The sequence below is a fragment of the Crocodylus porosus genome, unplaced genomic scaffold (assembly GCF_001723895.1).
Source record: "Crocodylus porosus isolate Cpor-Errol unplaced genomic scaffold, CroPor_comp1, whole genome shotgun sequence".
Classification (NCBI taxonomy): domain Eukaryota; kingdom Metazoa; phylum Chordata; order Crocodylia; family Crocodylidae; genus Crocodylus; species Crocodylus porosus.
The window spans coordinates 64270705-64286679 of NW_017728907.1; the positions used below are offsets into that span (position 1 = coordinate 64270705).

The 15975-nt window shown below is 41.3% G+C and overlaps 1 protein-coding gene across 1 annotated transcript in view; it reads right to left on the minus strand.

Moving 5' to 3' along the window:
• Window positions 1-15975, minus strand: part of NEGR1 (neuronal growth regulator 1) — a 652982-nt gene that overhangs the window by 136172 nt on the left and 500835 nt on the right. Inside the window, exon 5 of the mRNA XM_019531621.1 lies at window positions 7919-8039. Within this exon, the coding sequence (XP_019387166.1) occupies window positions 7919-8039 (121 nt within the window). The remainder of the gene's footprint in view (window positions 1-7918; window positions 8040-15975) is intronic.

Below are 15975 nucleotides of genomic sequence, written 5' to 3' on the forward strand. Positions count from 1 at the left end.
GCTGGGGGGAGGGGAGGAAGGGGTAAGGACTATACTGAATATTTAATTTTTTTTCTCAAGACTTGTAAATAGCAAAACATTGTCCTTTCACCTTAAAATGTGTTACTCAAATAGCTATTTTCTTACCCATTTCAAAGCATTGTTACTTTCTCTTTGTATAAAGCTATAAGAAAAATATGTAAGAATGAAAAGCTTCTGTTTCTGCAGAGCTGGGTTCACCTAAAATTAACCAGTTAGCTGTGGAAGTTTATATTATGTTTGTGTTGTCTCCTATATCCAGTATGCTCTTTAAAGTATTGGTGCTCTTTAGCCCAGCAAAGAATACTTCCACTGCTGTAGTGATCAGCAGTGATTACTAATGAAATCTTTGTTTGGAGGACTTTGCATCTTCTGTTCCCCAGCATTCAGGTTCTGCTCCTAAGCACTGGGGAACGGCACCTAAGCTGATGGTCCTAGGAGTCAGCTCTGCCAAAAGTAATTGCTTATTCAGCCGTTTTGGTTTTTCCCAACCTTTCCAAACATGTCTCCTTATGTCTCCTCTTGGGCTTCCCAACTTTGTGAGCAGCAGAGTTCAGCTGGATCTTTTAGATTTCCAGGCCCCAGCTCCATATTAATCTATCCCTTATTTCCCCATATTCGGTCTTCCATTTCGTACCCAATCCCCCTTATACTGTCTTCAGTTTTTTTCCACCCTCTCCAAGGCTTTTCTCCCTTCTCCCTACTTCCTCTGTATATACTGCCTCCATAGTCTCTGTTCCTCAGCCCACAAGCTTTACTTGTTGCTGTTGTTAATTTTTGTCTGCTCACAGATTCACTTCTAGCTTCATTACATCCTCTGCAGTCCTCCAGACCTCTTTATGATTTGTAGCTTCTGCTAGTTCCACTTAACCTCTTTTCCTTTCCCTCCTCCTTACTGTTCTTAAAGTTTCCTGGCTCTGTCTCCTTCTATTTTTTTCTCACACCTCCACAACAGATAAATCAACTTTTCTAGTCTCCTGTCTCTCGTTGCTCACATTCCCTCCCTCTCTCTAACTCTTCTAGCTTGGTTCATTGTCTTCTGCTACTGTTCAGCCTCTATCATCTTCATCTTCCTGGCTTTTATCAACCCTGAACTCTGCTGTCTCCCCAGTTCCTATGCAACCAAATGTTCCTGTCCCTCATCTTCTACTCATCCCTGTGACACTGTGTCCTCTAACCCTTGCCCCACCTCTGCCTGTTGCCACCTCCAAATCCTCCTCCTGTTATAGCTTAGACTGCTAGCCTTACACAATCGCATTAATTGCAAACCCTGTCCCTCACATATTGTCACCCTGAAGTACCTATGTCCACTACCCAATGATCCTGAGTTCTGCTGCCCTTTGGTACTCTCCTCCATCATCTCTTGCACGTGGAGGGGGAAAAGGTGATAATGCTACTGCAAGATGGAGATAGAGGCCAAGTATGCTTCTTTAGACCCTGAGAAGGTCTCAAGAAAAGGAGCTAGATCCTTAGGCCAGGAATATTATAACCATCTAATCTTGCTTTCCACCTAACAAGGAAATTCTAAACAATAATTTCTAGATTGATTTTATACTTCTACTTGGCCTATATCATTTATTTCAGAAAGGTATACACTTGATTTTAACACCATCCTGGGAGTCTTATTAGCCTGTTGTCCTTAAATGGAATGGAGGCTATATTATTCCTATGAGTCTCAGGGAAGTCACGGTTTGATTAAGTTATGTTTCACCCACTCAAGTTGCTTGAACAGACAAGCTTTTCATAACTCACTCAAACCTTCTACTTTTTCCTCCATCCCTTTTCTATGTCACTACTTCCACTGCTGGTGATGTTCTCTCTCAACACATATGAATAGGTTTGCTGTAATTCACAGGTTTCTTAACAGCAACACAAAAACTGAACAGGGTCTTGTCGATATCACCCAACCGGTACTTAAAAGCTCTGAGTACCAGACAAGCTACATCCATTGTTTGTTTGCTGATCAGGAAAGAAGCATTACAGTGGTTTAAACTCAGTTATTTTCAGAAAGTTTTCTTTGCAGCTACAAGGGCTTCAAAATAAAATCTTAGATTCTACTGCCTTTACTCTCAAGTACCTCATTCCCTTGGGTGAAGTAGTGCTTTCAAGAGCCATTCATTGTCATTTATGTTCAGTTTATTGACTAAAATAAGTGTTTATTCCTCATGTCATTTTTTTATCAAGCTACTTCTTTAAGTGGAACTGCACATCAAGAGTTTACAACCATCTTATCCTTTCATTTACTCTGCCACACTACATTTGAGGACTTACAATACAATCTGATCTCACTCATAGTCTGGAAGTTATGCCTAGAACAGACCAGGAAAAATGATGCATCACTACTGGCTCCAAAGACCATCTTTAATCCCATATTTGAATAAAGTCATGATATTATAATATATTAAAATATTACAGTGAATTTGGTCTTTATTTTGATACCTGAAATGTACATCATGTTTACTTTATCGGTTGTAATGGAACTAACATTTTTTAAATTGAAGGCAGCCTCCCTCATGGTTGATTAATTTACAAACAAAACATTCTTGCTTAACCAAATAGCATACATTATACACAGACAATGAAAAAGTGTGTCATTATGATTAAGACAAGCAACGAATTTGCCAGGAAAAAAAATACAAGTTTCTCCTTAAAGTCTCTCTCCATTTTCTGTCCATTTTTTAGAACCCAGTTAGAATCATAAACTTTTATTTTGAGGTTGCAAAATGGTGTGCTAAATCCATTCCAGAACCATGCCAGCTCTGTTATGAAATGCTATGGTTTAGGGGTAAAGCCAGGATTTAAAGTACAATGCAGAAAATTCTAGAAAACTGTTCTCAAGAGTTTTTTCCAATTTGATTACATTAATTCAGGAGCTGAAGTTACTGAAGAACGCATTAGCCCATGTGTTAAGTAAAGGAACTCACTGTAAGCAGGTTCGTTAGTGCTGTAAGTACTGCAACAGCTGCCTATTGGCTTCTGTGTGGAATGTAAGGTATTGGTATTGACAAAGTGCTAAATTGTGTATAGATTGACTAGTGAAAGCCCACTCTTCTCCCTGTTCTTTGCTGTCACAATTGACACCTACAGATCCTGTGGCCTACAATGGGAGTGTTTCCAATAGGATATTTCTATGAAGGCTTTTTGACTTTTCTAGTTGATTCAAGCTAGTTTGAGTGTGTTGCAAAAACATTTGAGAGGGTTCACAGGGCAAGACTTTCAGAGAACTTGATGGCTGAGTAGCATTTGGTCTCCAGTTCGTTTTGGGTTGTTGATCAGTTGTTTTATGAAGGTGGGTTACTGACTTTCTATTTATTTATTTATTTATTTATTTTCTGTTTTGAATGGCTAGCAAGGCTCCTTCACCTGGAAAGGTACATTTTGTTATTGTTTAGATCAAAGTGAATAAATATAGTCAGCAGACACAGCAGGCCTCATTATTTGAGACAGAACCAAAATCCTGAGTCCTTATTTAAACTACCTCAACATTTCAATGTTTCAAAGATTAACCCACCGCTAATGTAGGTGCCAGTCTTTAATTTAGGTGCCACTGAAGAATGGGAGTCTTTCTAATGACTTTAGTAGGAAGTGAATTGGGCCCTAAACTTCTTAGCATATGACTTCAGTGATGCCTATAGTATAATCCACATAGGGCGTTTTGACAAGTTGTTGCAGGCTGGGTCAGCACCATTCCCCTCCACAAACCCAGCTGCAATAACTCAACAAAACTCCCTACGTGGGATGGGGCCATGGGTGGACAGGGAGTGGTGAGTGGTTCAGGAGTAAGATGGGCAAGTGAGGCCAGGATCATGGGGTGGGGTTGTAGGGAGGCCCCTGGCAGGGGGGCATTGTGTGGGTAAGTTGGTGTGAGGGGTGTGTAGGGTGCATCTACGTGTGTGTGTGTGTGTGTGCACGTGTGTGTGTGAGGGGGAACTGCCTGAGTGCTAGGTCCCAGGAGCTGGGCCAGGGATGAGGGGAGGAGGGAGGAGGGGGCAGGAGGCATGTGCAGTAGAGTTCACCCTGGCAGTGTGGGCCGGCGTGTACAGCTTCTACTGGGTTTGCTTCTGGTGAAACTGCAGCTGCCTAGGTGCTTCTCTGCTCCCCTTTCCTCCAGGGGATCCTCCTCCTGCTCTGCTGCTCCTGGCTAGGAGGAAGCTTCAGCCAGGTGGCTTCTGCCTCAGTGTGCACGTCTCTGGCCCCAGCTCCTTGCTGCCTTCCACCCACTCCAGCTGCCCAGTGCAATGGAGCGGGTGCAAGACAGCTGGGAGCTTCCTGGAACTTCCTCCCAGCCACGAGTGGTGCAGCAGGAGGAGCCGCCGGATGTAAGGGGAGTGGAGCAGCACCCCAGAGGCTGCAGCCACACTATGAGCCCCACTGGAAACTGTGCCCTCTGGCTGGGGCTGCATTGGCAGCTGTGAAGTGGAGCATGGTGTGGGCTGCCTGAGGCTGGGCTCAGCCCCATGCAGATAGCCGTGGGGCAGCTCCAGGTCAGATGGAATCAACTGGTGCCCATCCCCCATGGGCAGGATCCAGTCATTTGGCAGCCGGATCCAGCCCATGGGCTGTATTTTGCCCACCTCTGTAAACTGCTCTGAACGAATGCATCTTGAAAGGTCACTGAAAGTTGACCCTTCTCACTTTGGCATTTCAGTAGCGAACTAGTTTTATGAGCATGGTATTGTACAATTTTTTCCTCTTTCAGAAGGGATTCTTTCAGAGGAAGTATTGGATACAATGTCAGTAGTGTGTATTATTAGAATTAACACAAGCATGTACCAGCAGCTACTTAAGCAATTAGTTGCAATGGGATAGTGCATATCAAGATGAACTATGAAAGCCTCAGGTGAATTGGAAGCAGGAGGCAGTGCCTCTATTGTCCTGAAATGCACTGCCTATTGAGTCTCACTGCTGTCATTATGCTTATACGTGGAAAAGGGAATCAGTCAAATCTGTGCATTTATTGAATATCATTTACATTAAGAGCAGTCCAGTTTGATCCAGAACTGTGTAATACCTATTACAAGAAGAGCTACAACACTGTGGGTGTCTCTACACATACACTAATGCAACATAGTTAATGTGCATTTAGTTTAGTACTTCCTTAATGAAGTACTACCTGAATGTGCAGTACCTACACTTACTGCGCAGTAGTGCTGGTGCACAGGATTTTTGTGACAGTTACTGCGTGGTAGCATAAGGACACTGCGCAGTAGCTGATTAGCATGGTTTTTGACTAACAAGCGACTCTGCAGTGTTATTAGGCTGCTGCACATTAAGCATCTTGTGCAGATGCGCCTACTGGCTGTAAAACAAACATCTCATGAGAAACTGAAGGTTTTTTCTTGGTGTAATACAGGTGAGAGAAGAAGTATAGGCCTTTTGGAGCAGAATGTTGGCAGTTAATTCCAGAAAAGAAATACTGTTCTGTTATCATAAGTACTGAGCATCAGTTACACCATTTCAAGGGCAAAACTGTTATAGCCACAACTAGTATGTGAAGTTATGGTGGAAAAGGAACAGCTAACGTAGGAGAGCTGTTGGCCAGTGAGAAATGAGCTGACAAATTGTTCTGTGTGAAGAATGATTATTAATATTGTTTGTCAAATGCCAGCATTAATGGAACGTTAAGGCTGAGAAATCAAGCATTCCAAATTCCAAAAGCTGCGGTGGAAGTGTGCATTTGCCTTAAAGGAATACCATGAACTTGCATTTATTCCAGTATTTAAATCCAAAGAAAAGAGCTGCTTTTAAACAAATAAAGAAGCCTGTGCAGGGAAGGATGCTCAAACTACCTAGAACTAAAGGCCAGACAGTAAAAAGTGACTATAAACAAAAATGAAACACGTTATTGATTTTTAGTGTTCAAACTGAGAGGAAAAAGTCCACTTTGGCCCATATTCTCAGCTGGTGTTATATGCTATTAAAATTTATTTTAGCTGAGGATCTGTTCCTCAGGCCACAAAAAGCAGAACTTAAATTTTATAGCTACAAAGCTTTTAGGTTGAAGAGACAGCTTCCCTCCCCCAAGATAAAATTGTCAAGATAGTAAACTCTTGTCTTTTTTGTGAAAATGTTCACAATATTTTTCTACCTAAGGTACTTACTTGCATGCCCCCTGTTACTGCAATATCTTAGTACCTCAGCAGCTTTCATGCATTTGTTCTCATGACAGCTTTTGAGGAAGGGCAATGCCAACACTAATTTAAAGTTGGGAAATTATGTTAAGTGACTTATTCATATTACAAAATCTTGTAGTACAGAAAGATAATAAGATGAAACAGGGACATAAGCCCATGTCTAGCATTCTGAACACTGGACCAATCCTCTCAATGATTTTTAAAATTACTTACATGGCAAATAATATTATATACACAACTGTAGAATTCTTTATACAACTTACAAATATTGTTCTTATGCCATACTGATGAACACATATAGACTAAGTACAGACAGTCAAAAAGCTGGAGGTTCAGTTGTTCCAATCTTTGCAAGTTAGTCCGAGCTGCTTAGATTGAATGATAATCAAGTGAACAGACATTTAGTTTTGATTCTAGAAATGCAGCCACATGGCTGCTGTGGCACAAGCCAGTAGCTGGGGGGCACTAGAGCATGCCCTCCTGCTTGGCTGGAGCAGACAGCTTGGGCCAAGGCTAGTCCACCCACCATGCAAGTGGGGGAGGTTTGCAAGGGAGGTGGAAAGGATCCTGGGGGACTGTGAGTTAATTTGAACCTAGCGAGGATCTGGGACAGAAGTTCAATAAACCAATTTAACCTAAATCAGTTAAGTCTGATACTACATCCATCCAGGTTTATCTTAAACTGGTTACGGTCATTTTGAAAGCAGTTTATGTGCACTGAACTTTTGCTGTGTTACAGATTTGAACTGGTTTCCAGTCACTTTTACTGGTTTACGTGTAATTTCTGTCCCTAGCCCTAAGCAGTCATTCCTGCAGCTAAACCTACTCTGATATGGTGCATATTACATCTAACTTATATTCACTCTGATCCTACTAGGTTCAAGGCAGGAGAAACTTGCATCTAAATTTTTTCGTCTTGGCTGTTATTAGAATCCTGGGAACAGAATACTCTCCCTTTCCCTTCCTGTTGCTGAAGTGAAAGCTGAGCTCTCCCCTCTCACTATTCTTGAGCAAAGACTTTCTCGATGGTTTTCCTGGTTGCTAGGAGACCTGCTTTTAATCCCTTCTCCAACACAGATTTTTAACGAAGGCTAAACTTTTTGTCTTCATAGTCCTTTCATTTCAACTGTTTGAGCATGGTGGAGAAATTCTCTTGGGATCCCTATAATGATGGGATACTTTAAGTGCTTTTTTTTGGATTGATAATTTGGTTTCTCCACTGCATTTAGTAGGGAGAACCCAACAGTCATGCTATGGCAACAGGGCAACCGCATGCATCTACATGTGACCGCTAGCTGTGTTACCATAAGAGCGTGCTCCTTGGGTATAGTGTACCGCTACGGTGATACAGTGGCAAAATGTAACCATGTGCTTCAAAAGGAAGTACGAAAACACAGTGCTGTACAGTGACATGTAGATGTGCCCTGTGTTCTAAGACAGCTGATTCGGTTGTCAGTGGGAATGGTGCCTTTGGAAAAATTCAGAAAGATTTCAGAAACTGAGTCAAAGAATCAAACTACAGGTCCCCAATCTAAAAATGTATTTAATATCTTTTCTAAACACCTCTTTATACAATAATTGAAGTAATTTGAGGTACTATACCCATTCTATACTTTGTTTCTTCATTGAAATTATGCTAAATCAACTGAACATTAATACTGTAAGAAACTACTGAAGCCCCTTCTACCACAATCATTATAACATTCAGCAAAACAGTAGAGATGTATCAGTATTTATACACAAGTACACACATACAGGTTACTTACTTTCTCTCTCCTTTGTACCACTCAAAGACTGGAGTAGGAACTCCTGCACCTTCACATCTTATCAATCCATTACCTCCAAGCATCACACCACTTGATTTAAGTTCCTGAATTGTGGGTGCAACTGAAAAAAAGGATTGTAAAGAAAAATTTGAAGAAAATATTTCCTGTACTATTAGTCTACAGCAAGTTTGAAGTTACTTTTGAAGCTTTCCTTCAGTCAACCACACTCACAAATTGGTCCCTGTAGAAGCTACCCTTGAGAGCAAGTACAAAGTCGTTATTTTGTTGTGTGCCTCAGGTATCAAAAATAAAATCCTTGATATGAACAAATATGTATCCATTCCCGGTTGAATACAAAATCACAGAATCATACAAAATTAGGGTTGGAAGGGTAGTGATATAGTCCAACCTCCTATAAAAGCAAGACCATCCCAAATCAGATCATCCCAGCCAAAGCTCTCTCTGCCTGGGTCTTAAAAACCTCCAAGGATGGAGATTCCACCATATCTCTGGGTAACCTGTTCCAGTGTTTTACTACCCTCTTAGTGAGAAAATTTCTCCTAATATCTAACCTAGGCTTCCTTTGCTGGAAATTGAGAATATAGCTCCTTGTTCTGTCATCTGCCACCACTGAGAACAGTCCAGCTTCATCCTCTCTGGAACTAACCTTCAGGTATTTGAAGGCTGCTGCTAAGCCCTCTCTCAGTCTTTTCTTCTCCATACTAAATAAGCCCAGTTCCCTCATCCTCACCTCATAAATCATGTACTCTAGTCCCCTAACCATTATCATTGCCTTCTGCTGGACTCTCCAATTTATCCACATCCTTTCTGTAAAGGAAAGGGGCATCAAAATTAAACATAGTACTCCAGATGTAGCCTCACTAGTGCTGAATAGAGGAGAATAATCACTTCCCTTGATCTGCCAGCAATGCTTCTACTAATTCAGCCCAGTATGCCATTGACATCCTTTGCAACAAGGACACGCTGCCAGCTCATGTTCAGCTTACTGTCCATTGTAACCCCCAGGTTCTTTTCTGCATAGCTGCTGCTTAGCCAGTCAGTTCCCAGCCTGTACTGGTACATGGGATTGCTCTATCCTAAGTGCAGGACTTCGCATTTGTCCTTGTTGAACTTCATTAGATTTCTTTTGGTCCAACCCTCCAATCTGTATAGGTCACTCAGAATCCTAGCCCTACCCTTTAGCATGTCTACAACTACCCCTGTGCCACCCCCGCTTGGTGTCATCTTCAAACCTGTTGAGGTTTCTTTTGGTCCAATCCTTCAATTTGAGGGCTCTCTGAATCTTGGCCCTACCGCCCCGGCTGGTGTCATCTGCAAACTCTTACAGAGTGTACACTCCATCCCATCTTCCAGGTCATTGATGAAAATACTGAACAAAACCGGCCCGAAGACCAACCCCTGGGGTACTCCACTTGAGATTAGCTGTCAATTAGTCATCATGCCATTGACCACTACCCTCTGAATCTGATGATCCAGCCAGGTTTCTATCCACTTTACAGTCCAGTCATTCAACCAACCCATACTTCATCAGCTTGCTTGCTAATATAATTACTCAAATATATTTTAATTGCTTACCCATTACAATATATAAACATATAAACATGACTATTCTGTAAGGGTCTGGTCCAAAACCTTTTGAAATCTAGAAAATGCATGCAGTGCAAGGCCCTAAATCCTATGAAGAAAAGATACCTATTGACTTTCCTGAAATGTTGGTGTAATAAATGCAGGATTACAAGTAAGGTGTACTGTATACGCTAGGGGGCACGATGGTAGCATAGTTATGGCATTTTGCGATAGCTTCAGAAGCACAAGTGTGAAAATCGAGTTGAACCTGCCCAAAAGGATGCCCCCACCTGACCAGCTGTAGTTGGGGTTCTGGTCATTTATGCTGGGAAGTCAAAGGTGAAAAAGTGCAATACTAAGCACATCACATCCTTGTGTGCCATGGGTTTTAGAAAGCAGCATGCCTTAACCATGCTAGTTTGATGGGTCACTTGGGCTCTGGGTGGACTTTTATTGATACTAAAGGACAAATTCCCTTTCACAACTATTTTAAACATACAACAAGCCTAACATTCCCCAATATTTTCCACTGCTGCTATTGCATCCCAATTTACTTTGCCTCTTTCACATCATTTTTTTTCCACAACAAGACATTTAAAAGAATAGTACAGTATTTTAAATTTACAGCAACAGAAAAATACAAGTGAGAGTCAATCCCCCATTTCCAAGGGAAATCCAGCATTAAGGTAACAAATAAAAAAACATGCTGAATTGCATAGAAAGAAGGTTAACAAAAGGAAAACTTGAACAAGTAAGCAATTGCACTCTTCCTGGAATTTGTTCTGTATCTTCTATTTTTAAAGATAAATTATGTGCATCATAAAATGCTATAAAAACAAAACCACACAACTTATAAATAAAAACCCATTATTTTTTTTGAAGCAATTTTCCAGATGTTGCTCTAAGGTGCTTATATACACAAAATGCTGACTCTCTCTCATTCTGTTTCTTTCATAATCACACTCATCCTTCTGCTTGTCATGTTAAGAGGCCATAATCTTTTACGACAGCCAACTACTGCTGAAGAAGCAACAGTTATATTAAACAGGAGATTCATAACAAAGTTCTTTACGCAGGCAGGTCAGTTTTGTTATGCTATTTATGTGCCAATAGGGACATAGCTCAGTACAAATATGAATACATGAATTCCTTTAAAAGTACACGAGGTAAAATTATGATGTATTGCAATGGAATAACCATAAGCAAGTGTTAACATGAGGTCTCCTAACTTATAGGCAGAAAAGATGCACAAAACCTGCACTTTATCTGGTAAGAATTATTCCCAAAGGAGGGCACAATCCAGATACCTTTGAAGCCAACGGGAGTCTTTCCAGTGACATAATAATAGTCGGACTGATTCATATATATTATCTGAAAACTTTGCATTTCAGCAGCAGTTAGGCATATTGTAGTTTGAGAGCATTATCAGATTCAAATACAGAGTAAAAGAGGAAAATTGTTAACTCAGCCACTAACTTCTTGTTCAACCTTGGACATAATCTGTCTATGCTTCTATTTATCAAGTTATCATTATAGAAACCTGTGATAGCCCATACAATTTAATATCAGATTGGAGTCTGAGTGTCAAAGGAAGACAACAGTCAGATTCTAGGAATACAAGCACGCAACCCTATGTTCAGTAAAAGCATAAAGGAAAGTTACATTTGAAGGGGAGCCTTTGTCCTCCCCTTCCCAAGGCTATAAGGAGCAGAATTTACAGCTGTTCAGTTCTTTTGCTGTGCACAATTAAATAAAAAGTTTCTGAGCTGTGGGGAAGGAGGGTGGCTCATAGATCAAGAAGTAGAGAACATCTTGCAGAACCACAACTACCATAACGTAGGGAATTGTTTCTCTTTCTTCGTAAGTACCATACTTAGTCAGACCAATCACCAATTTAGCCCAGTGTTCTTTCTCAGATAGTGACTCTAGCAGATGCTTTAGAGGGAGACTATATATATACATATATATATACAGGGAACATCTATGTAATCTATGCACTGTCATACCCTTTCTGGCATCTGTATGTGTATTCAACTAAATAATGATGATAGAACTGCTCCCTCTTAGGCCCTGCTCTTCGTCCTGCCACCAGTACAGATAAAAGGATCATGTTACTGTTCTGCAGATCTCAAGCACTGCAACCCTCCTGAGACATGGTATCGAGGCAGTCAGAGCCCTGGTTAAATGAACACTCGCATGAGCCAAGAGATTAAATTTAATATTACATGCTGTTCTGATACAATCCATTTTATACAATCTACAATCCAGTTTGATAATCTGAGTGGAAACTGGTCTGTTCTTTGGCTCTGCTTCCAAAAGACCCAATAGCCTAGGGGAGCTGTGAGTTGAATAAGGCTGCTGCCTTATTCAACTCAAACGGTATAAGATAGCTTTCTTAATATCTGCGTATGAAGCTATGCTTCACTCTGAAATGAATGAGATCTTGAGAAACAACACATACAAGTGTGTAAATAGTGATACGAAAGTCCAGGGCCACTTCTGAAATAAACTTGGGATGAAGCTGTACTGTTGCTCCGCCTGAATGAAATACCACGCATATTGGATGACATGAGAGCTTTTCTTTTGCTTGCCTAGTTACTTTACAGTTTTTCCTTCTTCAAGTATTCACATATGGATAGCAAGTTGAAGTGAAGTGATTGTCAGTAAAAAGGCTACCTTCACTGATAAATGATGGAGTAAGCAAGATGGCAGTTCTAATGTTAGATACATCAGCACTGAAAGAACTAAATTTAAGTCCCCTGAATGTACTGGAGGGTACACATGAGGTAGTTTTTCAGACACCTATTAACTGCTTGATGGGAGAAAATGAAGATACCTTGAATTAATAGACTGCAAACTGAGATTACTAAATGAACCTTAATTAATTACACTTAAAGATAGACTCATATGCTTTAAAATTAACAAGTAGCAGAGAACAAATGGAATGGAGGACTGCCTCAGGTCACCGTTTTTCCCAGCAGCTCAGTATGAAAAAACAAGCTCACACTTCGTTCTTCATAGTCTCAGAGCAAAGGGCATCTTACACTGAAACTCCACAGAACAACTTCTCCTGAGATATTTCATCCAGATGCTACCCTTGGGAGGTTTCAACCTGTGTCTCCCTGCAGCACAATGCTAAAGGGGGCATATTTTGCTTCCTACTTGGCTGGAGCAGTAGAGTTCAGTGGGCAACCGTGTTTCCTGGGTGAAGGGGTGGGACAAGGCACCTGGGAGGACTATACTATGACCCCACTCAGAACAGAATGTGTCCAGACATTTGCTCTCCCAGGAGTAATTTAACCCTGTTGTTGCTGGGTTATTTTTCTCCTGGAGTGGCTATTTTTGCTCTGGGAGAAAAATCCTGAACATCTGTATACTTGTGTTTTCTCCTGGGACAACAATAACTTTACTAAGGAGAAACTGAAGGTCTATATGTGGCCTATGTCTACTGCCTGAATGAGGCAACAGTATTAGGTAGTTGGTGCACAAGATTCAAAAACCAGAATTTGCAAAGCCATGCCATATCATTTTGGGTTACCTGAGCCCTGTTCCATCTGATCTTTCCTGTTACTCTGGGAATCATTACAAATAATAGAAAAGACACATATCAGCTGAGAAAACTGCTGAATTAGGCATCAATCATTTATTGATCTTGGACTTGTTCCTCCCCAAACTCATAGAAAGGGCATGGTGCCATATGTTTGATAGCAAGCACATCAACATGGGGAACACCTTCTTCTCCTCCTCCTCCTCAAGATGAATACTTGTTAAAGACTTGCATCAGAATTGACTATTATAGGCACTGTGTGAACTGGAGGCTTCCCTGCTCAGATGTTCTGTTAAATCTTTGGCTTCTGCAGGGAGATGACAAACATAAAATGTACTTAAATTACAACACACCACTCCCAGAACAGGAAAATTTCATGACACAGAAGTCTTAGCCTTGCACCCCCTGCTTCTTTATGTAACACCTTGATCAGGATTTGAACTGTTCTTCCTTTCAGAAGTAATAAGAAAGACTTGCCCTGTAAGTTGCAAGCTCATTGCTAAGATGCTTAATATGGTACCTCCTATCCACATGAGGCCATAATCCTTTTGTTTATAGTTGACCTAGGTGCACCCCAACCTCTTTTGTAAGCATCAGTGATTAAACTCCTGGTAGTCTTGACAAGAGAAAAAGGTATTTCTAGGTTCACCTTTCCTGGTTGGCCCAGGAGAGAATGCTTTCCAGAACTCTTCTGGAAGCAAGGTAGCCCAGGGAGTCAGTTGGCTGAGGACTATAAATCCTCAGAGGTCTCCAGGCAGGGGTGGGGGGTGTTGCAGTGTGTGCCATGTGGGACTGCCTTGGAGCCAGAGACTTTGGGGGAAAACCCCAGTACTTTCAGCTATGGTAGGGAGCCTGGAAGCCCTGAGAGCTGCTGAGTCAGAACATCCAAAGCTGAAAAACTCTCTCCTCACAAGCTAGGAGCTAAGCCCTATTTGCACTTGGGGCTCCCAAGATTTTGAGGCTAGCCACTCTATAACAAAAACTTGACAGCCCTGGAAACCATCAGAGCCTTTAGGAACCTAGAAGCTCTTTCCAGCTTTCCTGTGTTCAACACTTATATTATTCACTGCACTAGTGATCTCTCCTTTGGGTTAAAAATTTAAGAATGATGGGGGCACTGCAGAACTACCTTGGAAAGGGTTAACAGTTCTACTGGAGGCATCTAATACCTGTTCATTTAGATACTCATAAGATAGGAGAGTTTTTCTTATTTATTCAGTAGGATTATTTCCTTTTGCTGTTCAATGCCGTTTTGAGCTAAAGATAATTAAGGGTTCTTGATCCAAAATTTCAACATCTGCAGGTGCTAGCTATGAAGCCACTACCACTTGGCAGCTATAGAGCTTAGTCAAGACCTATATTTTCAGAGCCAAAGACAACAATCATAGAGATAGTAGTCATAAGGTTTTTCTCCCAATGCCCAAGTCAGACCTGATAATACTACACATGAAAAATCATAGCATACACCAATGACCTGGGTGGACGGGGGCATTTAAAATTTCATGTATAACTCCTGCATACAGAATTTGTTGCATGAGGCAATCCATATCTGAGAACACTGGAAGATAATTGAGATACCAGGAGGGAACCAAATGGCAGAACTGCATATGTATGCAAGGTTTTCATTTTGGACACCGTCCTAATGTTGGACATATAAACACCGACCACAGGGAAGGAAGGAACATCTGATTATGATGTTTACATTGGAAATAGGAGTACTAATCAATGTCCTATTTTTCCATCTGCTTTCTACATGAGCTCATTTATACCATTCAAGATCTTCCTACCTCAGTTTCTCCACTGTCATTTTAGGTACAAGATCTACTTATTAAACAACGATGTTATGAGGCTTTATTTATTGGTCCATATAATATAAGAAAGATTAATGACATGGCACTCTGAACTTCTTGCATAAAAAGATGATTCCCTGAAACTCTACAATATTTTTGTTAAATAAGGAACAAGCTCTAAGTAAAATAGTCATAGCCTCTTGGGAATTTATCAGAACGGCTGCAGATCATGTGTGGAATCAATCATCCAATTAAGTAAGAAATCAGTCAATCAAGAAATAGGAATAAGTCTAGTCAGAGCACATAACACTGAGGAAAAAGAACCTCTCTCAAAATTATGTATTAGAGATGAGATCATGACAGTCTGGTGGAGGCAAAACACATGAAAGGCAGGCCAAAGGATATGAAACAAATGAAAATTTTTCTTATTCCAGAAAAGTATCAATGTTCAGACCACAGAGAACGAATCTCAAAACTAGCTCATTCTATGGTTTCCCATCATAGCTATCTGATAAACTTACCTTGCCCAGGAGTAGTCCTGACCAAAGAAGCAGGTAGCTCCACATAGCTTCCCTCCTAAATCAGAAGCAAGGTAAATAAATCTCTGTGGCATTACAGGTAGATTAATTAGTATGGGGCTCGATTAACTGACACAGTCATCCACCATTGGTAATTAGTAGGGATGTGAAAAGCAGGCCCTATTCAATTCAGATTCAGCCTGAATCAGGGACAGTGATTTGATTCATTGATTTGGATCGCTGTCCCTGATTCAATTTGGCTGAATCCGAATCTGAAGATTTGATGCTGATTTGGAGAATCAGAGGTTTGGACACAGACACAGCTTTAAATGTTTTTTCTACATATCTTCAGATACCAGTGCAGCTTGTGAATGCTGCACTGCTGGGGTACATGGAGCACCCCACAGGAGTGCGGGGGGCCCTCCACATGCTCAGCAGCAAATCCAGACGTGGACTGAAAGTACTTCCGGTCCACTTTTGGGTCCAGCAGGGAGTGTGCAGGACCCCCCCCCCCCATCACCCTGGATAGGCAATTGGCCATAGGGAGGGGGCCCATGTGCACCCCCCCAGACCCAGGAGGCAGCAGTCGTGAAGTTGGGAGGAGGCGCAGCCCCC